The 27,782-nt window shown below is 41.4% G+C and overlaps 1 protein-coding gene across 1 annotated transcript; it reads right to left on the minus strand.

Annotated features, from left to right (window-relative positions):
- Positions 1 to 355: 355 nt before the first annotated feature.
- LOC143420364 (uncharacterized) lies at positions 356 to 27,230 on the minus strand. Its single transcript, XM_076888384.1, has 4 exons — positions 26,984 to 27,230; positions 24,667 to 24,772; positions 11,172 to 11,768; positions 356 to 2,881 (listed from the first exon to the last, which is right to left on the minus strand). Exons 2-4 carry the CDS (start codon positions 24,682 to 24,684, stop codon positions 2,303 to 2,305), a joined length of 1,194 nt encoding a protein of 397 aa, XP_076744499.1. The 5' UTR covers positions 24,685 to 24,772; positions 26,984 to 27,230; the 3' UTR covers positions 356 to 2,302.
- Positions 27,231 to 27,782: the final 552 nt, after the last annotated feature.

Here is a 27,782-nt window from a genome sequence, read left to right on the forward strand (position 1 = left end):
ATCGCTTTATCACCTCTTCAGATTGTAAATTGTGTTTTTTAAAAGTAACTAAATAATTAATAGCTTTTGAATATAAGTAATCAGTAAAGTAACGGGATTACTTTTTGGGGGAAGTAATCAGTAATTAGTTACTGATTACTTTTTTCAAGTAACTTGACCAACACTGCTTACAATCGTACAGTTTTAACCGTATTTCACGGCGGGGAGCACCGGTGTGTTTGTTAGAGCAGACCCAAAAGCAGACACTGGACGAAGGAGCTGGTTTGCAAACCAGCAGGAAAACATGAAAAGATGCAGGCATGACACGAACTTGACATTAACCAGGCAGACCAGAAACATGACAGATTAGACACAATCAACAACATGGTGAACTTTAATACAGGGGAAGATGACACAAAGGAGACCTACTAAACAATGACCAGTAACTACAGCTAAGGAACCTAGGATCTAATGCCAAAAGGACAAACTATAAACAAAAGAAAACAGAGCGCTGTGTCAACGGATCCAGGACTTAATAAAATCAAGTTTTTAAATTGTTTTAGGTGCTACTGTTACGTGTTTGATTCTATTTTGATTTAACATGGAACCCTTGTTAACTGAATGTGCCTACGGCTCCACCCTATTTCAATAGGTACCTCCCACAGGTCGCACTTATTCCGCCAACAATGTGGAGGACCAGTTGTTTTAGATTCAGCAAAATCAAGGCACTCAAAAAGATCCTCTGGAAAAGATTAAAATTCTTGGAACAGAGTTTAATACACAGAATTATATCAACAGGAAGAAAATACAGTTTTTCTTGCCTTCTGGCAGCTGAGGCGAGAAAAAAACAATCCCAGGTTGCAAAAAATTCATTAATATAATTGTAGATAATATTTGACCTAAATATGCGGGTCTTGTGATTTTAAACATGTAGGTTAGATGCTTATCACAGTGATTCCATTATGTAACCACTCCAGTGTATGTATAGTGTATACATGTCAGTATAAGTCAAGTGTATACAGGTATATATGTCATACAGTTGCAGTGGCCTCATTGTTCTGACAAAGAAAACTAACCTATCGACTACACTACACAATGGAAACATGGTAACAAATAGGGATGGGAATCCTTTAAGTTTTATCCGATACCGGTGTCAAACTGGATATTTTGAAACCGTGCCGGTGCTCGAACCGGAGGTTAAAGAATGGAAAACACAAACTTTATACAAAAACCTCTTGTGTTTTTATTTTTAGCAGTCTTTTTCTGCAAAATGATAACCAAGTTAGCCTTTTCTGTTGATACAACATACCTCCTTTGGTTGGAACCGGGGCTACACTGGCAGGGCTAGAGACCAGGACTCCACTCTTCGGGTTCTTGGGGGATATTACTAACTCCGGGTCCGATAACAGGCACCACATCTGCAGTAGATGTGCTCGGTGTGAGGTCTTGTAGCAAGCTATCAAATACGGTGCTTTTTCTAGCTTTTACAAAAACGCTATGCATCACCAGGTGCTTCATCAGATGCTGTGAAGTACAGCCAGACCTTTGAGTGCTTCACCTTGGGCATTTTTAATCTGTAGCTCTCTGTTGCAGGGTGTTTTGGTACCATTCTTTATTCATGGCTGTGTTTGGGGGCAAAATTATGAGTGAGCCCACTCGCTTTACTGTTGGCATGACGCAGGACTGATGGTAGCGCTCACCTTTTCTTCTCTGCTCAAGCCTTTTTCCCAGATGCCCCAAAACAATCGGAAAGATGCTTCATCTGAGAATATGACTTTGCCCCAATCCTCAGCAGGCCATTCACCGTGTTTACATGTTTTTTGTTAAATTAAATCATGTTAACATGAAATAAACAGAAAAGGAAAATTGTGACAACAAAATCTCTTTCTGACTTCTTTAGAAATATATATTTTTCCAGCTCCAGTCCGTAAAGTTAATCTCCAACAAGTAGGACAAAGGATCACCTGCAGCTAAGACGGGATCTACCCTCAACCTGAGCTCACCTGGTCCACCAGCCCTTCATCCAGCATCACCAACAGCAACACAACAGCCCATCAGATTGACCAGCAGCTTTACAGCATCAGCAGTTCTCTGATACTTCCAAACAGTGACATGGATCTATATTACATCTGTGCAGTCAGCACTGGCAGAAACAGGAAGAGAGCAACCTTCAGAAAAAGAAATATTAAATCCATCCATCCAGCTAGTGGAACATTTTCATCAGATCTTTACAGGAGATTACATCTGAACTCTGTGGAGCCTGATCTCAAGGGTTTTAAGTCTGACACTGAAACCAGTAGAGGATCTTTCTGTCTCTTCAGATTCACTGTGATGGGAGCGATTTCAGCCCTGAGTGATCACGCTGATGTTTGCACAGAGCAGACAATGAGGTGAATGTTTTGGCACATTGGTAACAGTGAAACAGTTTATTAGTAACGTGGGATCGTTTGTGTTTGGAGTATGAACTGAGATTCCTGAAGCTCTTGTCACACTGGTCACAGCTGTAGTTTCCTTCCATGTGTGTATGTTCATGATTGTTACGACTACCTGGATGTGAGAAGCTTTTGTCACAGTGTCTGCACTTGTATGGTTTCTCTCCTGTGTGGACTCGTTTGTGTGTTTTAAGCTCCAATGCAGAGATGAAAGATGACCCACACTGATCACAGAGGTGCTTTTTAACCCCAATGTGAATCAGTTCATGTCGCTTTAAGTCAGCTATTGTGGGGAAGCTTCTCCCACATTCTTTGCAGTTTTTCAGGTTGTCTCCAGTGTGTTTACGTTGATGTCTTTTTAGGGTGTCTTGTCGACTGAAAGTTTTTCCACAAAGGTCACAACGAAAGTCTTTCCCACCACCACGGTGATGACAGGGTTGAGAACTGGATCCATCTGTGTCGCTCTGCTTCTAAACAAAGGCACAAAGACAGTGTAAGTCAGTCCTTCAACATTTTTATCCTGAACGTCGCCTGAAATAAAGAGCATCTCTGCAGACGTCCAATTACATTTGGCTGTTTCAGTTAACACACTCAGTTTACTGGGCTGCAATAACTACAATACTACCAACATAATACTACAGTAATACTAAAATCATAACTGACATGAAAATCTGAATAATGACTCAGAGCTGCTTTTCCATGCAGTAGAATTGCTAACATGCTAACACAGTTTAATGAGCAGTGTAGGAGCCATTCTTGGGTTAATACCTTATGTAAGTAAGTAAGTAAGTAAAATTTTATTTATATAGCACATTTCTAGATAGAGATCACAAAGTGCTTTACAAGATATAACAGATTAAAAAGACAAAATACAAACAAAGTTAGCAAAAGGCAGTTTTAAAAAGATATGTTTTTAGCTGTTTTTTAAAAGTAATCAATGAATCAGCGGATCGTAAGTCCTGAGGAAGGGAATTCCACAGTCTGGCGGCCACAGTAGCAAAAGCTCTATCACCCCTAGTTTTCAGTCTCGTATACTGAATGACAAGTAGGCCCTGACTACTCGACCTCAGAGACCTACTAGGGGCATAGGGCTGTAAAAGTTCAATGATATATGGTGGTGCTTGTTGTTGAAGAGCCTTGAAAGTTAAAACCAAAATCTTAAACTGGACTCTAAATTCAACAGGAAGCCAATGTAACTGCATGAGCAACGGTGTTATATGTGAAAATTTAGAAGCTTTCGTCAAAAGTCTTGCTGCAGCATTCTGAACGATCTGCAGACGCGCCAAAGAACCTTTATTTAAACAAGTAAACAGGGAATTGCAATAGTCCAGTCGTGAAGAGATAAAAGCATGAATAACAATCTCCAGTTCGGTATAGGATATAATAGAGCTCAATTTAGAAATATTTCTTAAATGATAAAAGCAAGACCGAACAAGAGATTTAACATGACTATCTAACGTAAGAGCAGGATCAAGGATAATCCCTAAGTTCCTGACAGATGGTTTTACAAACGTTGAAAGAGGACCATGTGGTCACTAGAGGTCACCTTTTTCTGTTTTGATTATGTAATGTAAAGGTATTTAAGGTAGACGCACGTAATCGGCGTCAGGTGTGTCATTGAGAAGGCAAACAGTTTGTGACCGTTGCGCTGTTATGCTATGTCGATACGGAATAAAGACCAAAAAGGACAAGATACATACTGCTGGATTTATTGGACTGTGAACATTCATGCATACCAGTGACATCGCGTCACCCCCGTTAACGACCACCTCAGTGGCTTCAAGCGTAGGCTTAGCCTCTACATTAGAGTCACAAACTCCTTTTCTTTGGGGAAAAGTTTGTGCCAACTTCGCCGCGGTGTTTTGGAGACTCGGCGCAAGCAGGAAAATTAAAGTCTGAGTGATCGATCGCCGCGGAGAGCTGAATGCCGTTTGGAAAGGTTACCGTGGAGGTTTCACGAGGAGCGGACAGCTGGACTAGCGGTCTGTCAGCTGACGACGTGGAATGCTTGGCGATTGTTCCGTGGATGTTGGAGAGGACTCAGAATTCTTCATCGGAATCAGTACGGCGTCCAACGCAAGGTATGAGTAGCGCTACTAATAAATGGCCATTTATAAAAGTGTGCACACTTATTTAAGAAGACGTAATTCCAATGCATTGGTGGTCAACCCAAATAAAACTGATTTATAAACAAACTTTCGCATGTGCGCATAAACCCTCAATACTTGATAAATATTTGAGTTTTGGAACATTTGAACTATGGACACAAATAAAGCTGCTGACAGGCCCCCGGAGCCTGCTGCAGAATCAGCTGTGCAAAGTAGCAACGCCAGCAAGGCTGGGACACATCCAGAAAAGGAAAAACGAGTGGTGAAATTGACTGCTAAGGCACTTGCAGAGAGACTAGACAGACTGCAACGTGATAGAAAAGCTAAATTAAATAAAGCTAATAATTTAAAAGAGAGTATAAGGGTCTCAATGGAAAAAAATGAAACTTCTATGGTTAAAGCATCATTCAGTGATTTTGTTGGTTTGTGTAATGAAGCAAAAACAATTCATGGTTCATTGATGTGTTTGTTACCAGATGATGAAAAAGAAAAGCATGAAACATGGTTTAAAGCAAAAACAATGCATTATGATGAGTTCACTTATGAAGTGAAAGAATGGTTGTCAGGTTGCGAACATTTACATTTAAAGGGTGATCATGGTGTTGATGATGGTGTTAAGCCAGAGGACAGTGTTTCAAATGTTGTTGGTAAATCTTCAGTCACTAAAAGCTCATCTAGTGGTAAAGTGAGCACAACTTCTTCTGCCAAAATCAAAGCAAAAGCAGAAAAAGCAGCATTACTCGCTCGTATGGCAGTCCTAAAAGAGAAGCATGCTTTGGAGGAGCAAGAACTAAAGCTAAGGAGGAAACGTGAACAGCTTGAGCTTGAAGCGTTGCTTTCTGCCTCTTCTGCAAAGTTAGCTGTTCTCCAAGCTGCTGAAGTTCAAAGTATATCTAACATATCATCCAATGCTATGAATTCATATTATGAAAAGGAAATCAAGAAAACAGCTGCTTCAGCCACAGTCAAGCCTAGTACACCAGTCAATGAAGATAAACCTGCAGTGCAAATAGTACAGACTGAAAGCAAAATATCTGCAATGATCCTGCCAGGAACGGAAATCGAAAGGGAGCCACAAGCTCAAATGGTCATCACAACACAATTTCACAATGTGGATCCTCCATCGCCCAGGTCAATTCCTACAGCGGCAGAAGGACGGTTGGAGGACATTTGTACCATTTTACAAAGACAAAATGAAATAACTGCAACCCTTGTTCAGCATCAGCGTGCATCGTCATTACCATCCAGGAAAATACCTGTATTCGATGGTGATCCTCTTCAGTACATCTCTTTCATTAATGCGTTTGAACAAGGAGTGGAAGAAAAGGCCAATAAGAGGGACTGCTTGTATTATTTGGAGCAGTTTACAACAGGACAGCCGAGAGAGCTGGTACGCAGTTGTCAACATATGGCTGCAGGACAAGGCTATATACAAGCAAAGCAACTGCTCAAAGAACACTTTGGAAATGAATATAAAATTGCAACTGCTTATATTGACAAGGCGTTATCTTGGCCTGCAATTAAAAATGAAGATGTGAAATCATTGCAAGCATATTCCCTTATGTGGGAGTTGTAATGTCATGAAAACATTGCAACATATGCAGGAACTGGACATGCCAGTGAACATGAAAATCATTTTGTGCAAGTTGCCATATAAAATGAGAGAGAAATGGCGAGCGTTTGCATATGATATATTGGAAACCTCTAAACACAGAGCTCGGTTTCAAGATTTGGTTGCATTTATTGAAAGGCAGGTGAAAATTCTTTCGGATCCTTTGTTTGGGGACATTCAGAATGTAACGTCAACAATCCCTGTCTCAAAGGTTGACAACAGACTGAAGTCACAACCAATCAAACAAATTAAAGGGAACAGCTTTGCTGCTACAGCCACACCCATGAACATGAATAAAACCTACAGCACGGAAAGGCTGATTACTACAACAAGCCATGACTTTACAGTAAAGCCATCTTGTGTCTGCTGTACTCAACAACACACACTGGAGGAGTGTCAACAGTTTCGGCGGAAGAAGCACAGAGACAAAATGCTTTTTCTAAAGGAGAAAGGGCTGTGTTTTGGTTGCTTAGGTGCTGGGCACATAAGCAAGGACTGTGCTAAGCGTTTGATATGTAGAACGTGTGGTAAAGGTCATCCCACTGTCCTCCATATTGATAACAATGGTGTAATCCCTGAATGCTATGGAGAGCCCTCCTCTTCAAAGAATGTAAAAACTTGTGGTCATACAGGGGCCGGAAGAGAAAGCGGTTTGCTTTCCATTCTGCCAGTTCAAATAAAGTCTGTTAAAGGTAGTCATGTCATACAGACATATGCTTTTTTTAGATCCTGGCAGTTCAGCTAGCTTCTGTTCAGAGCACCTCATGCAAAAGCTAAATCTTGTGGGCAAAAGAACTCAATTCCTGTTACAAACGATGGGTCAAGAAAAGGTAGTCTCTGCCCACTCACTTACTGGTCTTGAAGTTTCTGGTTTAGGCAGAAATGCCTTCTATGAACTTCCAGAAATCCTAACACAGGAAAGGATGCCTGTCACCACGGATAACTTCGTAAAGGAAGAAGATCTGATCAGGTGGCCATATCTGTCAAAGGTTCAAATTCCCCACATAATGGCTAATGTGGACCTGTTGATTGGATGCAACGCTCCCAAGTTATTGGAACCATGGGAGGTCATTCATAGCCAGGGGAATGGCCCATATGCTATAAGAACAGCATTGGGTTGGGTCATAAATGGGCCCATGGAAGATGGTAAAAGCAACTTGGACAGCGAGCACCCACCAACAGTTGTAAATAGGATATCTGTTTGTAAGCTGGAGGAGATGTTGAAAAGTCAATATAACTATGACTTTAATGAAAGGGTTACAGAGGAAAAGGGTTTGTCAAGGGAGGACCTTAAGTTCATGAAGATCATGGAAAAATCTGCAACAATGGAAGACGGACACTACTGTTTGAAGTTACCTTTTAAAAAGGACAACATAAAGATGCCAAACAATTTCTCCATAGTTAAACAAAGATTGCAAAGTCTACAACGAAAACTTCTCAACAATGAACAGTTGCATAAAGAATATAAAAACTTTATGGACGAGATGATAAGTAATGGATATGCAGAGCAAATACCTTCACAGCATCTGTCTTGCGAAAATGGAAAGAAGTGGTACATTCCTCATCACGCAGTTTACCATCCCAGAAAACGATCTATAAGAATTGTATTTGACTGTGGGGCATCATTCCAGGGGACATCATTAAACAAGCAGCTCTTACAAGGTCCTAATCTCACAAGCACATTGCTTGGGGTTTTGCTTAGATTTCGACAGGATCCAGTCGCATTTATGGGTGACATAAAGGCAATGTTTTATCAAGTTAAAGTTGCCAAAGAGGACAGAGACTTTCTGCGTTTTTTATGGTGGCCAGATGGAGATCTGAGCAAGGACATAATTGAGTTTCGCATGACTGTTCATCTGTTCGGTGCAGTATCTTCCCCGAGCTGCGCCAGTTTCGCTTTGAGAAAAACAGCTGAGGACAATCAAACTGAATTCCTAGACAAGGTATGTGAAACACTGAAAGAGAACTTCTATGTGGACGACTGTTTAAAGAGTGTGGCCTCCACCTCAGATGCTGTTGATTTGGTCAAAGATCTTTCAGCACTCTGTCAAAGGGGAGGATTTACACTGACCAAGTGGGTCAGTAACAACCGCACCCTGTTGCAAAGTATCTCTGAGGAGCAAAGGGCTAAAGACTTGAAAGAATTAAATCTTGACAGAGACAAACTTCCGGTAGAAAGAGCTCTGGGCTTGCAGTGGTGTGTGGAAACTGATACATTCAACTTCAAAATGGATATCCCTCAAAAATCCTGTACTAGGCATGGAATGTTATCAATATCAAGTTCCATTTACGATCCATTGGGATTTCTTGCACCAGTCCTGCTGCCTGCCAAAGGAATGCAGCAGGAGCTTTGCAAAAGGAAACTGGGATGGGATGAACCAATACCCCAAACCATGTTGCAAAGGTGGAAAGGTTGGCTCAGTGATTTGCAAAGGCTTTCCCATTTCAAGGTTAAAAGGTGTATACAACCAAGAGAGTTTGGACCTCTCTCACATGCACAGCTACACCATTTTTCAGATGCTGGTGAATCTGGATATGGAACTGTGTCATATCTGCGCATGCAAGATAATAGGAAATCCATCCACGTCGCATTCTTGATGGGCAAGGCAAGAGTAACACCTCTAAAACCTGTCACTATTCCACGTCTGGAACTAACAGCTGCTGTAGTTGCTGTCCGAGTGGATCTCATGTTAAGGGCTCAGTTGAGAGTGAAACTCGAGCAATCTATATTTTGGACAGATAGTACATCTGTACTCAAATATATAATGAATGAGGATAAACGATTCCTTACCTTTGTGGCAAACAGAGTCTCATTCATTACAACTGCAACTAAACAATCACAATGGAGATATGTAAGCTCAAAGGAAAATCCAGCAGATGATGCTACAAGAGGGCTCAAGGCTGGGAACGTTGTTCATAGCAGCCGCTGGTTCGAAGGACCAAGCTTTCTGCAGAAGCCAGAAAGTGATTGGCCAACCAATTTAATGGAATGCTCCTTAGAACCAGAGGACCCTGAAGTCAAAGGTGAGGCCACAGTAAATGTTACTCAGCTAAAAGACTTGCTTGATGCTACATGTCAATTGATGGTGTACTTCTCAGACTGGAGAAGGCTCAAGGTTGCTGTTGCTTGGTTCCTTAGACTAAAGGCAATCCTTCGTTCAATGAGGGATAAGAAAAAAGGACCGCAACCTTACTCAGATAACCCAATTTGTAAAAGTACTACAAAGGAGAAAGTAAAGAAACCGCAGCTGTACAGACTATCTTCAAAGGATCTTCTGAAAGCTGAGCTTGCCATTATTAGATTTTGCCAGCAACAACGATTTGGAGAGGAGATTGCTACGTTGTCAAGTGGGGAAAGTTCTGTGAGCAGGCACAGCTCAATTTATAGATTAGATCCTTATCTTGACGATGAAGGCCTCTTAAGAGTTGGGGGACGACTGACAAAGGGCTCCTTACCAGAAGAAACGAAGCATCCCCTTGTTCTTGCAAAAGATCAACATGTAGCAAATCTCATCCTAAAGCACATTCATCAACAGCTTGGTCATAGCGGTCGTAACCACACCTTATCCACACTAAGGAGAAGATACTGGATCACAAAGGCCAACTCAGCTGTAAGGAAGGTTATCGCAGAATGTAATTTTTGCAGGAAATATCATGGAAAAGCCTTGGAGCAAAAGATGGCAGATTTACCCAAGGAAAGAATTTTGCCAGATAACCCACCATTCACCAATGTCGGAGTTGATTACTTCGGACCTATTGAAGTGAAAAGAGGACGAGGTACAGCTAAACGCTATGGAGTCATTTTCACCTGTTTAGCCAGCCGAGCAGTGCACTTGGAAGTGGCTAGCTCTCTAAACACAGATGCCTGCATTAATGCTTTGCGCCGTTTCGTGAGTCGAAGAGGTCAAGTCGCTCACATCCAATCGGACAATGGAACCAACTTTGTCGGAGCAGACAGAGAGTTAAGGGAGGCTCTTGAATCGCTGAAACATACCCAATTGGAATTTGGGAACGGATAATTCGTATGATCAGAAAGATTCTGAGATCCGTTCTTCAGCAACAACAGTTGGACGACGATGGATTAAATACGGTTCTATGTGAAATTGAAGCAATTTTAAATGACAGACCCATCACAAAGCTTTCTGATGATCCAAAAGACCTAGAGCCACTTACACCAAATCACATCCTCCTGATGAAAGGAAAACCATCTTTACCACCCGGACTATTTGACCCTCAGGATATGTATCTGAAGAGAAGATGGAAACAGGCTCAGTACATCTCAGATCTTTTTTGGAAACGATGGATACGCGAATACCTGCCTTTGTTACAGGAGAGACAAAAATGGAACCAAAAGAAGAAGAATCTAAAACCTGGAGATATAGTCATTATAATGGATTCTTCTGCACCACGTGGTTCCTGGCCACTTGGAAGAGTTCTGGAAGCCATTCGTGACAAAAAAGGACTTGTGCGATCTGCACGTTTAAAAACAAAGACTAATATTCTGGAAAGACCTGTAACTAAACTTTGCTTGTTACATGAGACTGTAATCTAAAAGTGTGTTACTTATGTTTATTTATGTGAATGTATAGGTCTAAAGTAGACTGTATTAGTGGCTCCTTATTTTCTTTGTGATTAGAATTGCCATGTCTGATAGCCATTTCAATTAGGGGCCGGGGTGTAGGTGCCATTCTTGGGTTAATACCTTATGTGGTCACTAGAGGTCACCTTTTTCTGTTTTGATTATGTAATGTAAAGGTATTTAAGGTAGACGCACGTAATCGGCGTCAGGTGTGTCATTGAGAAGGCAAACAGTTTGTGACCGTTGCGCTGTTATGCTATGTCGATACGGAATAAAGACCAAAAAGGACAAGATACATACTGCTGGATTTATTGGACTGTGAACATTCATGCATACCAGTGACATCGCGTCACCCCCGTTAACGACCACCTCAGTGGCTTCAAGCGTAGGCTTAGCCTCTACAAGCAGAGTTGTTCCAAACAGTCAGGCTACAATGACAAGATAAAAATCTAAATACATACCTCACAGTAACTGCACTTGTAGAGTCCCTTTCTGGTGTGGATCTGTTGGTGTTGTCTCAGGTAACGTGGAGCTTTAAAAGTCTTCTCACACAGGTCACATTTATAAGGTCTCTCCACATTGTGGGTAAACATGTGTTGTTGTAACTGCCTGTTGGTTATAAACTGTTTGCCACACTGTTCACAGCTGTACACATAATGTCTGGTGTGAATGCGTAGGTGTGCATTTCGACTCTCTATGTGGCTGAAAGTTTTTCCACACTCGTCACAGCTGTATGCCTTAATTCCAGAGTGGGTAACTAGATGATTCTGTAAGCTCCTACTGTGAGTAAAAGCTCTGCCACACTGATCACAGCTGTACGCTTTAACTCCACTGTGGATGAGTTGGTGTGATTTTAGGGCACTCTTCCAGGTAAAAGACTTTCCACACAAGTCACAGCTAAACGCTTTAACTCCAGTGTGGATGACCTGATGACGTTTTAGTGACTCCTTCACAGTAAACTTTTTCCCACACTCGTCACAGGTGTGTGTTTTCTCTCTCTTTCTTCTGTGAGGTTTGTCGGCCTCCTGAGAGCGCTGACTTCTCGCTCCATGTTGGTCCTGCAGTGACAGAGATACAAACAGAGGCAGTGAGTGAAATGCAGTCGTGGAACAAACTCAACCTTCAAACTCCCTCCATTAACACTAGTTTTAAACCTGAAGGTGGAGTGTGGCACCAAACACCTTAAAGGTCTCTTATCCCCACCTGCTGGTAGTTCTAACACATTACATCCAACCTGCTGTTAAAAATAATTCATGACTGTTCAAACTCTAAGATCATGCCCTCCTGCTAGGGCTGAGCCATATTACCGTATTTTCACAACCATAAGGCGCACTTAAAAGTCTTAGATTTACTTCAAAAAGTACGGCGCGCCCTATAGCGCAGTGCGCCCTGTGTGTTGTAATGAGGACGTAGTAGAGAACACCATGAGAACGCTAAAGGGTGAAGTGCGTGCGTTGACTTTATCGCACATACCTGTATAAAAGAACAGGTATGTGCATTATGTGGAACATCGTTTTTTTAACAACCCTGAAAATGGCAAAGAGACACGCTTACGAAGCACAGTTTAAACTGAAGGCCATCAGCTATGCGGAGGAACATGGAAATCGAGCAGCGGCGAGAGAATTTAAGATTAACGAATCGATGGTTCGCAAATGGAGGAAGCTAGAAAACAAGCTCCGGCAGGTCAAGAAAACGCAGCTGAGTTTCCGTGGACATAAGGCGAGGTGGCCCGAGTTGGAGGAAAGACTCGAGCGGTGGATCATCGAGCAAAGAACGAGCGGGAGAAGTGTTTCGACGGTCACCATTCGGCTAAAAGCAGTTTCACTAGCTGAAGAGATGAACATTGAACATTTCCAAGGAGGTCCGTCTTGGTGCTTTCGTTTTATGAAACGGTGCCATTTTTCCATCCGGACCAGGACTACGGTAGCGCAGCAACTTCCAGCGGATTATAAGGAAAAGCTGGCCATCTTCCGCTCCTACTGCAGCAAACACATCGGCGACAAAAACATCCAGCCCAGCCACATTACAAACATGGACCAGGTCCCGCTCACTTTTGACATCCCGGTGATTCACACTGTGGAGAAGAAGGGGACCAACACGGTGGCGATACGCACAACGGGGCACGAAAAGTCTTCTTTCACTGTTGTGCTTGGCTGCCATGCTAATGGACAGAAACTGCCGCCTATGGTGATTTTTAAGCAAAAGACTTTGCCTAAAGAGAAGTTTCCAGCAGGAATCATCATTAAGGCAAATGAAAAGGGCTGGATGGATGAGGAAATGATGAAAGACTGGCTGAGGGAGGTGTATGTAAGGAGACCAGGTGGTTTTTTCCACGCATCACCATCGCTGTTGATCTGTGACTCTGTGTGCCCATCTCACAGCCGATGTGAAAAAACTAGTGAAACAAATGAACTGTGAGCTTGCTGTCATTCCGGGAGGCCTGACAAAGGAACTCCAACCGCTGGACATCGGTGTGAACCGCCCGTTCAAAGTAAGGCTGCGAGCGGCCTGGGAGCGATGGATGACCGGTGGAGACCACAGTTTCACTAAGAGTGGAAGGCAGCTCCGGGCGAGTTACGCCACAATTTGCCAATGGATTGTAGATGCTTGGGCTAACATGTCTGCTGGCACTGTTGTTCGAGCTTTCGCAAAAGCCGGCATCATTTCCGAGGAGCCGCACGGCACGGAAAGTGACTCTGACAGTGAAGAAAGTGAACCTGGCATGTTTGATGGAGATTTAGCGCAGCTGTTCAATTCAGACACAGAGGATGAGGACTTCGATGGGTTTGATTAATGATAAAAATGTGAGTACCAAACTTTGTTTTGCTCCTGCTTTATTTTTAAATACGCACACTTGTATGCTTGTGTGTTGTTGATGATGACGATTACCGGTAATAGAAATGTGAGTAAGGTACCGAACTCAGGTTTGCTCCCGCTTTATTTTTAAATACGCATACGGTACTTGTATGCGCCCTATAATCCAGTGCGCCTTATGTGTGTGTTAAATACAGTAATGGCACACATAACTGAGACTGCGCCTTTTAGTACAGTGCGTCTTATGGTCGTGAAAATACGGTATACCGTTCACGGTAATACCGGTATAATGTTAGGCAACGATAGGAAAATGAAACATCGCAATAGAATGGGAGTAAAACGTGCATGCGCAGTGCCTTTGTTTTCATACGCACATGGCCGACTGTTGAGTGAAACAGATGAACCAGAATTGGTTTGTAAAATGGTGCAACTTCCGTGATGTGGAACTGATTTGGTGTTTGTCCGTCAGATACACAACAAAGCACATTTTTTTGCAGAACATGCAAGCGGCCGTCGTATTTGTTGGACTAAGATGCTCTTAAATCTGGGAGTAATGTGGGTCCTAAACTCCATATGCTTCAAGTCAAACGAACACTGCAGCATCACTGAGAGTTAAAAACTGTCTTAATTCTTTCATCTTTAATAAAACGATCAGCATTGCTGCTTTACCAGGTGTAACTATAAAGTTTAACTTCCAGGTATCGATGAAAACAAAAGTTATTACATTTAACGGAGTTAGAAGTTAGCAGGAAGCTCGCTAGTTTCGCTAGTTACCTAAGCATGATACAGCATGTTCTGAAAAAATTCAAACGTACAGCTCTGCTATCACTTCCAACATAAATGAAGACAGGAAACTAAACAGCAGTGACGTTTGTAGGGTTACTGAAGTTGGGCTAGCTGGTATATAATGATGTGCTACGTGATCGCTAGCGACACAGCTATGTTAGCATAACATAAACAGTGAAGCTGGAGGACGAACACTAACACTTTTCCACTTATAAAAGTTAACGTGAAAGTTCCTCATGGTTAGAGACAAATGCAATCGCATGGCAGGATGCTGTAAACGGACCAAACTTCAGTCAGGAGAACTGAGATAATCCATCCACAATACAAGGTTAGTCATTAATATACTGCAACAACATGGGAATAGAGCAGCTGCCAGAGAATTCAACATTAATGAATCAGTGCTACAGAAGTTTCACGTTTGCTCCGGCAGTGATGGCTAGGTAGCCCACTGCTTTGTCTATGCTCGCTTGCAGATTCTGGATAGAAAGAAACAATGAAGGAAAGAAAGATAGAAGAAATGTAAGATAGGCTTCTACTGCACCACAGCTTCTGTTACCTTCAAGGACTCTGCATCACAGCTAACGAGGCTAGCAGCCAGGCCACGCAGGGCTCCACCACCAGCTAACAAGGCTAGCAGCCAGGCCACGCCAGGCTCCATCACCAGCTAACGAGGCTAGCTGCCAGGCCACGCCTGGTACCAACAAACAGCCAGTGAGGTAATTGCCAGGACAAGCCGGGCTTCGGCAACTCTCAAGGGTGCTTCGCAACCAGCGGGCCTTAACGCCGTTAAGATGCCGCCTAAGAGGGGCAATGTTAACGTTAATGAGGAGGAACTGGAGGACATAAAGAAATCCCTAAACTTTATGTCTGAAGAAATAACAACAATATCAAAACAACAAAAACTGATACTCAATTTAATGGATGATATTAAAGAACTAAGAAGGCAGAGCGAGGAAAAGGACAAGAAGATTGCTATGCTGGAAGGACGGGTGTCAGATCTGGAACAATATTCAAGAGTAAGTGATGTGATAGTGACAGGACTGGAAACCAAGCATCAGACATATGCACGGGTAGCAGCATCAGAGAGAGGGGAGCCACCCGAGCAAGAGCTACGCTCTTTGGAAGAGCAGGTAATGGCCTTCTTTAAAAGCAAAGGTATCGAAATGGACAGTAAAAATATTGAGGGATGCCATCCTCTTCCGAGGAAAAACAAAAATCAAATACCTGCCATTATCATTCGTTTTGTTAATAGAAAACAGAAAAAAAGAACTGCTCAAGCAAGGAAGAAAGCTAAAAAGGTACAAATGTTTATTTAAATGAACACCTAATCAAGAAAAATGCAGACATTGCAAGACAAGCAAGAATATTAAGAAAACTGAAGAAAATACAGTCAACTTGGACGTCAGACTGTAAAATATTCATTAAGTTAAATGGAACACCAGAGCAGGCTAAGGTTCTAGTCATCAAAGAGATGACGGAACTAGAAAAATATAACTGAAAAATGCTAAGCAGTGCTAAATATGATGGGACCGTCCAAGTGCACAACCAACGCAGATGTCTGACAATTTTCAACTAACAACTCATATAGATATTGAAAATAAGACATTGATGTATGACAGCAACATAGATCCTGATTGTAATTTCTTTAACAATAAGACAAATGAATGCAATTATTATAAAAATGAGCAACTTAAAAAGGAATTCAAGGTAGAACAGGGTATAACAATGGTTCACTTTAATAGTCGAAGCTTATATGCAAACTTTCAATCCATCAAAGACTACATAACACAGTTTGAACAGCCATTCAATGTGATAGCCATATCGGAGACCTGGATAACTCCTGGAAAAGAAGAAGACTTTAAAATAAATGGATATGAATTCCTTCATGTAGACAGGATCAACAAGAAAGGAGGTGGGGTGGCACTTTACATTGATAAAAACCTAAAGTACGAAAGAATGGGAAGAATGACAACTGTTATTGATGGAGTGATGGAATGTTTATCAGTGGAAATAAGTATGGAAAAAAGGAAAAACCTAATTGTCAGTTGTATATATAGAACACCAGGATCTAAGATTGAGATATTTAAGGATAATATGGAGGACTTATTTACAAATATAAATCAGAAAAGAATGTTTATTTGTGGGGACTTTAATATTGACTTATTGAATCCAAATCATAATAAGAGTACAGAAGAATTTATTGATTCCATGTACAGCATGGGTTTATTTCCACTGATAACAAGACCGACCAGAATAACATCTCATTGTGCAACTCTATTAGATAATATATTTACAAATATAATAGAAGGAAATATAAAAAGTGGACTGTTAATCAATGATATAAGTGACCATTTACCAGTCTTTGCATCTTATAATTGCTATTATAAAGTGAACAACGATGGACATAAGATTATTTACAAAAGAATAAGAACAGAGGAGACATTAAATTGTCTTAGAAATGAACTTTTAAAGCAAGATTGTAATATTGTATATGAACAAACAGAAGTTAATAAAGCTTACGAAGGATTCTTAAGAACATTTAACACATTACTTGATAAAAACTGCCCAGTAATTGAAATCAATAGGAAACTCATCTATGCAGGAAGACCATGGATGACTAAAGGACTACAAAATGCCTGCAAAAAAAAGAATACCTTATATCGAGAATTCATAAAAAAGAGAACAATAGAAACTGAAATGAAGTATAAAACTTACAAAAATTAATTAACTAATATAATGAGATCCTGTAAAAGAGAGTATTACATTAAAAGGTTAGAACACAATAAAGATAACACAAGAGATATATGGAATGTATTAAACAGTATAATCAAAAATGAATCAAGGAATAATGATTACCCTGGGTACTTTATAGAAGGGACAAGAAGTATTAATAACATGGAAGAGATAGTAAATGGCTTTAATGAATTCTTCGTAAACATAGGGCCAAAACTGGCAGAAGAAATAAAGGTTGATGGAATAGAAAGGGACACTGGTGAAAATATTGAAAGGAATAGTAGCTCAATGTTTTTAAGAGCAGTGGAAGAGAAAGAGATTTATGACATGGTTAGAGGACTTAAGAACAAAACCAGTACAGACTGGAATGATATTGATATGGTAACAGTAAAGACAGTTATTGATGGTATTGTAAAACCATTAAAATATATATTCAACTTGTCGTTTCAAAAAGGAGTTTTTCCACAAAAAATGAAAGTTGCTAAAGTTATTCCCATTTACAAAACCGGTGAAAGGCATCATTTTACAAACTATAGACCAGTGTCAATACTCTCCCAGTTCTCTAAGATACTGGAAAAACTCTTCATAAAAAGATTTGACAGTTTTGTGGAAAAATATGAATTAATGACAGATAGTCAGTATGGGTTCAGAAGCAACAGATCAACAGCTTTGGCACTGATAGTTTTAATGGAAAAGATAACCGAATGTATGGATAATAAGAGGTATGCGCTCGGCGTTTTCTTAGATCTAAAGAAGGTGTTTGATACCGTACTGTTAATCATGAAATTCTATTTAAAAAACTGGAAAAGTACGGGTTTAGGGGAGTTGTTTTGGAATGGTTAAAAAGCTATGTAGGGAATAGGCAACAATATGTACAAATAAATGAATATAAATCCAATTTGATGGATATAGCTTGTGGAGTACCTCAAGGTTCAGTACTGGGTCCAAAAATGTTTATTATGTACTTAAATGATGTCTGCAGAGTATCGGAGATTTTAAAGTTTATAATATTTGCAGATGACACAAATATACTGTGTTCAGGTGTGGAATTGCCACAGGTTTTGGGGATGATCACACAGGAATTAACGATATTAAAGAAGTGGTTTGATATAAATAAATTATCATTGAATCTAGATAAAACAAAATTTATGTTGTTTGGAAACGAAAAGAAAAACATCAAAGTAGAAATATGTGTTGACAATGTATATTTAGAAAGAGTAAATGAAATAAAATTTCTTGGGGTGATCATTGACCACAAGCTCTGTTGGAAGCCACACATTACTTATGTTCGGGGGAAATTGGCATGGGGCATTGCCGTCCTGGGGAAAGCAAAGCATATGTTGGATCAGAAAGCACTGCACATTTTATACTGTGCTTTACTACTGCCATATATGAGCTACTGTGTAGAGGTCTGGGGAAACACATACAAAAGTAACACACAAACAATAACTATAATACAGAAAAGGGCCATTAGATTAATGAATAATGTGGGGTACAGGGACCATACAAATGCACTCTTTGTCAAAATGCAAGCTATTAAATTCCAAGACTTGGTGAAGCTTAAAACAGCGCAAATAATGTATAAAGTAAGAAATAAATTGCTTCCAAAAGAAATCTGTAAATTGTTCATAGAAAGAGAAGGTGGGTATAACTTAAGAGGGAAATGGAATTTAAAAATTCAAAGTGCTAGAACAACTTTAAAAACAATGTCTATCTCAATTGCAGGAGTTAAATTATGGAACAGTCTAACAGAAGAAATAAAAGACAGTAAAAACATAAAACAGTTTAAAGTAAAATATAAAAACCTAATTTTAAATAAGTATAAGAATGAAGAAAACGGGGTTAACCCAGGACGGTAATGTTGCTGGTAATGGTGTTGTGGTTCTTTTTTGGTTTTTTTGGTTTTGGTTTGTTTGTTTTTCCATAACTTGTGTATCGGCAAATATACACATTCTGTATTTATCATATGAAAGAAACTATACTGTGGAGGGGCATGCTAATTTCTTGTTTTTGATTGATGTATGTTTTTTTTTTTTTTTGCTTTATTTTTGTTGCATATGTTATTTGTTTAATTTAAAACAAAAAAAAACAATTAAATGAATAGAGGTAAAACTTAGGGGGGTAGGGACAAATAAGTAAATACTTCTACCTACTCCTTTTTCAAACAAATAATGGAATAATAGTTTGTAATGATTGTGAAGGCACATGTTTGAAATAAAAATGAACTGAACTGAAGGAAGCAAGAAGAATGAGTTTAATAAAGTTTGATTTATCTGACTGCTTTGTTTCGCTTAATGTGCCTTATAATCCCGTGCACCTTATGGTCCGAAAAATACGTACTGCACACTGCAGTTTAATGTTGCAAAGCACCTCTTTTTAACTTCAGTGGATATTATACATGGTTATTGTTTTGGAGGAAGGTTGGTTCAGGGTTTCAGTAGTCGTCATCATGGGCTCATCCGATTAGAATGAAAATAAGCAGTCATTAATCTTTGCAGGTTTTGTTGTTTTATTGTATAACGGATAAAGGAAAGAAAGACACACATGGACTGCTCTCTCTAAAAAGGACATAAAGTATGATTTAAGTAACTCATAATGATACATGAACTCAGGAGACTCAAAGAGAAACTCACCTCAGCTGCCGCCCCATGTGGGAGTGAAGAAAGAGTGAGGGGTAGGTGAGTGCAGTCCTTATATAACGAGTGACAGGTGAGTGCAATTAAGGCCAAGCACCACACCCAATCAAAGGTGAGGAAAAGAAACAAGGTGCATCTGGTGAAGTGAATGTGCTGAAAGGTGAGCCTTTACAACAGCCGCTCCCATATTTCTACTGAGAAATATGTTCAAAGGATCAGAGATGCTCCTTTTCACAAAGCGGGGGCAGAGGAATCAGACATGCTACAGGTCTAATATAGGTTCAGGGGGTCGACAATGCAGGCTAGACAGTTCAGGGGGCCGACCATGTAACCAGCGGTGACGGCAAAGCAGGTCCAAATGCCAACCGCGTGGGATGCAGCGGCAGGCCCAGACCTGCAGACCGTTGGGCAGTTTTGCAGGTGCTGGGGGCAATGTACGGGGCTTGGCAGAGGCAGGACCAGGTGATGCAGGAGCAGGCAGCGCCCTGACCACTGGCGGAATGGCAGCCACAGGCGGTGGAACTGGTGATAGTGGCACTGCCGGCATAGGTACTGCTGATGGTAGAGTATGAGGTGGCTGAATGAATTCAGAGCCATCAGCGGACACAAGGATGTGCTGGAGCGGTTCTCCTGAACCTGAACTGGAAGATGTGAATAAACATTGGGCATGCGTGGAACTGCTCTGGGGTTGGAAGTCTGTGATTGGACCTTGGAGTGTCCATCCTAAGTGGGTTTTGACTGCTGCAGGAGATCCAAATGGTCCATGTCTAACTGGTGCAATAGGCGTAATAAGGTGGGTATGATCAGAGCCTATGAGCAGTAGTGGAACTGCTTTGTTAATGAAGGTTAATGGGATACCTTGAAGATGCTTGTATCTCCGTTGAAGAGAGGATACGGGGTAGGTGTGGTCTGAAAGTGCTAAGTGACTTGTAGCGAAGGCATTATTAATTGTGTAAGTTTTCTCTGGATGTGCGATGGGAGAAATCTGGAAACTTACAGAAGACCCTTGAATAGTTTCAACTTCTTGATGGACAGTTCTGAGTGATAATTTTTCAGCTTTCCCAGTTAGGTGGAGATGCTTAGCTGCAGATGTCAGAAGCATGGTACGTTGGGAGCCATCGTCAAGTATTGCATATGTTTCCAGGGTTCTTTTGCCATTACGCAGGAGCACTTTCACAACCTTTAATAGTACACTAGGGCGATCGCTAGGTCTATCAAAGTACAGTGTCCTCACTACAGGATTAGTTTCAGTTCTAGGTCTCTGATTCACCTCACATAGGATCTGTAGATGTCTTTCCATGCAGGTGGCACATGCTTTCCTCAGATCACACTTCGCAGCCTGATGAGTTCTAGCACAACGCCAGCACCGTTTGTTTCTCTTTATCCACTTTATTTTCTCATCCTTTGTCTTCTGAATAAACCCAGGACACTTACTAATGTGATGTTCTGGTGAGCAGCAATATGCACATGTAGCCTTAGTTGTCATGATCGGCTGTGTTGCATGTACGGAATCATCAGATGTATTTGCTTCATGTAATATTGTTGTAAGTGGAGAAGCGTACTTACGGGCAGGTCGTGTCTGGTTGAAGGATGGAACAGGACTGGCCTTCTTTGGTTGACACCTGCATTCCATTTGCAACCAGGATGAGAACAAAGGCAAGGTATACGTCATTTCTCCCTGTTCCCTGTAAACATGCCGTTTGAAGCGACTGAAATGCTCTGCAGGCAACTTCACTAACAAGCGATCGACATGGGAGCCACAGTCTAGTTCTGCACGTCCTTGTTCTCCCATAGTGCTAAGCAACCCAACTAAAGCCTGTACTCGAAGAGCAAAATTATCAAGGCTCTGACCATCACCTGCTCTGATAGGAGGCAGTTCCAGTATATTCTTTAGCTCTTTCAATGCCAGCTGTCTTGGTTGCCCATAACGCTCATCAAGGGCTTTGATAGCTTGAGTGTATGGGTCAGGAGCGTAGGAAAAGGCAAGAGCTAATCGTTTAGCTTGGTCTACTTTGAGGTGATCAAGAAGGACATGATATTTGAAGTGCTCTGTCTCATGAGGATCAAGAAGGTTTGTAAGGGCCATCCGTAACATCCTGTATTGCATTTCGTCTTCTCTACTAAGGTCTGGAAAGAAGGACCCTCAAGTTTATACACATGTGTTCTGGTGCTAACAGGGTGACTAGAACTAGCAGTAATGGGTACCGAAGGTTTTTGTGCATGCAAACCATCAGATGTAGCTGGTTGCTGCTTTACAGGAGGGTGCTGCCTTGGTTCTGGAATGCAAACGAGAGGTTGAGCGGGGTCTTCATCTAGAGGAACAGCAGGTTGAACACATGAAATCTGGTGGGGACCTTGCAGTGGCGTGGCCAGGAAATTAAAAGGAGTCTCATCTGGTGTAGGAAAAACTGGTCTAGGCAAACCACTTGAAGGAACTGCAGCATCTAATATTGTTGAATTAGGGAAAGGAGGGCTAGCAGCCAGAACTGCACCAGAGTGACGGCTAACCTGGGGGGGCTGAGAGGGTGATTGACATGTTGCTGGATCAATCACTGGGAACTGCTCATGTTGCTGATGTGTTTGGGGAATGGCTTGTAAACCGCAAACAGAAGATTTGCTTTCATCAGAGACAGTGTGAATTGAAGATCTGGAGGAACTGCGAGAATGGGGAGGAGATAACTGAAGCATGAGTTGCCTAATCTCCCTCATTGTCATCAGGAGTTCCCTCATCACCTCATCTTGATTGGTGGGTAAAGGAGCAAGTGATGTCTCTGGTAGACTTCCTGACTCCCCATCAGGATCCTGCAGCCCATGTGTGTCTGTGTCATTATGCTGGCATTCTGTTTGACTCTCTGTATCACATCGAGCACTTCTACTTCCAGGATACTGAACGTCATACTGCTGCAGGTGGGCAGGAGGTCGACTATCACGACCAGAATGTCTCAAATCTTCAGTCAATGGCTGCTGTGAATCCATGACGCTGACGCTACTCCGGCTCGGAGGACCATGTTTTGGAGGAAGGTTGGTTCAGGGTTTCAGTAGTCGTCATCATGGGCTCATCCGATTAGAATGAAAATAAGCAGTCATTAATCTTTGCAGGTTTTGTTGTTTTATTGTATAACGGATAAAGGAAAGAAAGACACACATGGACTGCTCTCTCTAAAAAGGACAAAGTATGATTTAAGTAACTCATAATGATACATGAACTCAGGAGACTCAAAGAGAAACTCACCTCAGCTGCCGCCCCATGTGGGAGTGAAGAAAGAGTGAGGGGTAGGTGAGTGCAGTCCTTATATAACGAGTGACAGGTGAGTGCAATTAAGGCCAAGCACCACACCCAATCAAAGGTGAGGAAAAGAAACAAGGTGCATCTGGTGAAGTGAATGTGCTGAAAGGTGAGCCTTTACAACAGTTATGCTCAGGATATGTCAGCCAATTACTGGAAATGACTTTTGGTTAAACTTTCAGCAAGGAATTTGCATTTGCACTGTTACATTTTTATAAAGCTTTAATGTACATAAAAACCAGCTTCTTGTTTAAGTGAAAATAAATGGAAGGTTGTCTTTTTGCGCTAGTAATGTTGTGGAGTTGTATTTTGTCTCGCATCAATTATATCGTCAGTTATATCGTTAGCGCAAATTTTCAAATATATATCGTGATAAATATTTTTGGCCATATCGCCCTGCTCTAACTCCTGCTGTACACAGTTATTAATGCTAGCATGCTAACACACTCAGAAAAGTAATAAATGTTTACCAAGTCTATACTTTTATGTTTCCTATTATATATTTCTATCATTTTGTCATTTTTCAATATTAATAATTACAATGTAACATTTAAAAGTTGATTCAGTGAAGGAAAATATTTTACTTTTGCTCCCTACATGAGAAAATGATAAATGGTAAATGGCCTGTATTTATATAGCGCTTTACTAGTCCCTAAGGACCCCAAAGCGCTTTACATATCCAGTCATCCACCCATTCACACACACATTCACACACTGGTGATGGCAAGCTACATTGTAGCCACAGCCACCCTGGGGCGCACTGACAGAGGCGAGGCTGCCGGACACTGGCGCCACCGGGCCCTCTGACCACCACCAGTAGGCAACGGGTGAAGTGTCTTGCCCAAGGACACAACGACCGAGACTGTCCAAGCCGGGGCTCGAACTGGCAACCTTCCAATTACAAGGCGAACTTCCAACTCTTGAGCCACGATCGCCCTAAGAAAATTGTGGCTCAGAACAAGAAAATTGTATTTTGTACTCTTTACATTTGCAAAACAGATGTGTTACTTTTAAGGCATCTGAGGGGTTTATTTCATCACTGCAGGCATCAAACATCAAACAAACTTGAGAAACGGGAAAAGTAACACGTGAAAGACAATCCTGATCGTGTACTAATCACCAGGGTATGAAACATAAAAAGAGATGAAAGAGGCAAAACTGTGAGTCATAGTCAGGAGTTAAAGTGAGACGTTGTTCTTCTTTCTTTTTTGCACAGCACCTGAACAAACAGGTAATTTCAAATGCAGCGTTTCTATCAACAAACATCAGCAAACACACAAACTGTTTGTGTGCAGTTTGTCTCACAGTGTGTTGTTGGCTAAAGGTCCAGCTGCTGCACATCACAGGGAGAGAAAAGAAAGAGAGCTAACTTCACTCAGAGATGGAGAAAGATAAGACACACAGGACAGGAGAGGAAGAAGAGAGGTTAGATTTAAAGGGAAGGACTGCTCAGTGGGATTCGGTCAACTGGAGATTAAAGCTTACATGTAAGTCCTCATGTGTTGAAATCAGATATTGGGTCTGTACATGTGACATTGTGTTTTTTCATAAACTGAAAGATGCTGCAAAACAATCTGAGGCAGATTATTTAGTGAAGTGATTGTATATATAATAATATACAACACAGTCATATAACAGGTTGGGAGGATGAGAGTTTTAGACGTGACTGATTATTTGGTGAAACTGTGATATTTTCCTCACCTCCTGTGTTGAGCTCATTGTTTCCTCTGTAGTGACTCAGCTGAGTCCAGATGGCTGAAAATGTTCCTCTGCTGCTCCGTCAGACTCTTCTCCTCCTGCTGATCAGCTGGGACACAAAACAGATCTTTGTTAGGCTCCACACTGCACTGAAGAGTCAAAGTGTCTCATATGTTCATCTGACAACACAAAGTACAAATTTCACTCTGATTGCTTGTAGAAATCTTGTGAGACGTGTTGTGCTGCAAAGTGAGGAAACTCTCTCACTCACTTATACTTCAGGAGGAACTTTGTGACATTGGCTCTAATATTCTAAGCAGCCCTTTACTATGACAGGGCCAGAAAGTCCTATTTGAAGGTTTGGGAGAAGGACCATGTTAAAGGTGGATTGGGGTTTATACACTTTGTTATGATACAGGTAAGGCTGTAAGAGCCTGAGAAGGTGTCCTGAATGAACCTCTAAAACCAGTTTTCAGCTAACGACTCTGCTTCAGTCTGGAAAACAGCAACTACAAGTTTAAAGACTCCATCAACAATTCACACCCAGCAACAGCCTGAACAGCTCCTCCTGTGGTTTCCACAAACAGGGACAGACCTGTTACTCCCCCACCCCACAGTTTCCACACCTTCAGCTAGGGCTGCACGATTAATCGTTAGAAAATCGCGATCTCGATTCATACTTATGTGCGATCTAATTTCCAAACGACAAAGATTAAAAAAAGAAAAAAAGAAAGAAAAAAGGACGACGATTGTACCGCATTTTGATCCGGGACGTACTCTGCATGAAAACAAGCGCTCACTCTTCCTGCTCAACAAATGACAAGGGCGGAGCCTTATACCACGTGATACAGAAGCTGTGCCGTGTGATGCTAAAATTAGCAGGGACAAAACAACGGAGAGCACGTCAGGGATGACGAGAAAGTGACAGGAGAAAATCTGTCCCGGTCAACCACCCAAACATCAATAACGGGAACCTTATACAGCGCTTCCCTATACCCGTCGAACTCCCGCAGGCACAAAGAAATTACGGAGGCTATTACTTATCACCTGACCAAAGATATGGCTCCCATCAACACTGTGCAAAACGAGGGATTTAGGAAAATGATCAACACCCTAGACAAACGCTACACGGTGCCGTCCCGCAACCATTTTTCTATTGTTGCACTACCTGCTCTATACACGCAGCGTCGAGCAACGGTGGAGACGGAATTCCATTTGTTGTTTTTATGTTCAGTCTCAACTGTTACGAAGTTGATGTGCAGTTAATAAGCGCAATAAAAATTTATACTGGAAAAGAAAATCGTGAGAGAATCGTGATCTCAATTCTAAGCCAAAAAAATCGTGATTCTCATTTTATGCAAAATCGTGCAGCCCTACCTTCAGCCCCCCAGTCCCACCACCTCCACCATTCCCCAAACTTTGATTATTTTCATCTAGACGTAGTTTTTTGTGGGAGAAACATTTCGTCACTCATCCAAGTGACTTCTTCAGTTTCAGCTGACTGCAGCTTTCCTCAATCTTCAACAGAGCATTTGCATAATGACTGAAACGAGCACCACTGAAGGAACAATGGGCTGGGAGGTCAGTTATTGAGCATTAATATGCAAATTCTCATGAACATTGATCAACAACCTCTGATCAAATGCTGTGATTGCAGCGACTCCCCAACTCTCTGAATGGTACTCATGGCCATTGATCAGCGGTCTTTGATTAATGAGCTTTGATCAGTGGTTTCAGTGCTTTCCTTCCTGCTTTGACTGCAGCTGTGTTTGACACAGGAAGACATTATTACATTCTTCACACTCTCCTGCACATTAACCACCACAATATATTTTATTCTCTGTGCTTTCAAATATGAACACTGTTTACTTTCATCTCTGTTTCATTAGTTTTTGTTAACATCTTCCTGTGCATCACTTTACAGCAGCCACACTCATTAAAATGAGACTTTGTAGGAGTTCACTTCCTCTCATGTGTTCATCCACAGCAGCTGGACAATAAAGTTTATTGTGACCCTGATACTGCAGCAGATCGCTCTCATCCATTTCCTGTTATCACTTCAAATAGAAATGAGGCTGTAGAGGTTTGGTGCAGGCAGAAAAACAGCTGCAGGGACAATGAAAAGACTTTTCTGCTCCAACTTCTCCCAGCATGCTGAGCTAATGATTAGTTGGTGTTTTTCTCCAAACACTCTCTCACTCTTCTCTCAACGTGTTCACAATAAACTGTGAACAGACACCGAGGAGAGCAGCAGAAGACCTCATTCAGGAGCTAAACTCAACATGAACTGAACTCACAGTAAAGTTAGCTCGGTGCTTACCTTTAGATGAGCCCACAAACCGAGAGAAACTCCGCGATGAAGCTGCAACTCTTTCCAAACACAGGAAACAGATCAGGGAGCAGAGACCCACGTGGTTCACGCTGATCTCAGCTACGATCCAGGAGACAAGGGTGGGCAGATCGATGCAGATATCGATCCAAACGGTCGTTTAGTTTGTTTTATCATCTAAATTCACTCTTTTACTTGCTTTGGATGGAAAAAATAGCTCCGTCTGTCATCCCGGAGGGTGCTTCGTCTTCTTTACATCGTTTATTGGCGGTTGTCAAACAACAAAATTGTGCTTTTCCGCCACCTACTGGTGTGGAGTTTGAACTGGCACGTCGACCCTCAAATGCACACAAACAATTTACTGTGTTATAAAAACTGGAATAAGGCCCGATAACCTTACAATAAGATCCAGTTTCAGTTTAATGTTTATGTTTTGGATCAGTCGCCCTCTCACAGTGTAATATTTCCTCTTCTGTTTGATCGCCCAAAGACGTGGTGGAGAATATGCCATGAAAATCATTTGTTTGAAGCCAGCTCACCTCCTGCAACCAGAATACGTGCTTCTTTTGCAGTTCAGACTACTTCTGACATTTCTGTGGAGGAACACCAAAGTAACTGCTAAACCCTCCTGGGTCCAAGTATAATTTGCCATTTTTGACTGCTTTTGATTTTTCCTCTATATTATTATTATTATTATTATTATTATTATTATTATTATTATTATAATAAAAACAGTTTATCTCGCCTTGTTTGGTATAATCTTTTCAGCACAACCTCAAATATCTGAAAT

Source organism: Maylandia zebra, linkage group LG9 (assembly GCF_041146795.1).
Source record: "Maylandia zebra isolate NMK-2024a linkage group LG9, Mzebra_GT3a, whole genome shotgun sequence".
NCBI lineage: Eukaryota > Metazoa > Chordata > Actinopteri > Cichliformes > Cichlidae > Maylandia > Maylandia zebra.

Coding starts and splice junctions, on each gene's coding strand:
- LOC143420364 (XM_076888384.1), bottom strand. Junction 2,882..11,171: donor ACAAGTGCAGTTACTGTGAG/GTATGTATTTAG, acceptor GCCTTTGTTTAG/AAGCAGAGCGACACAGATGG.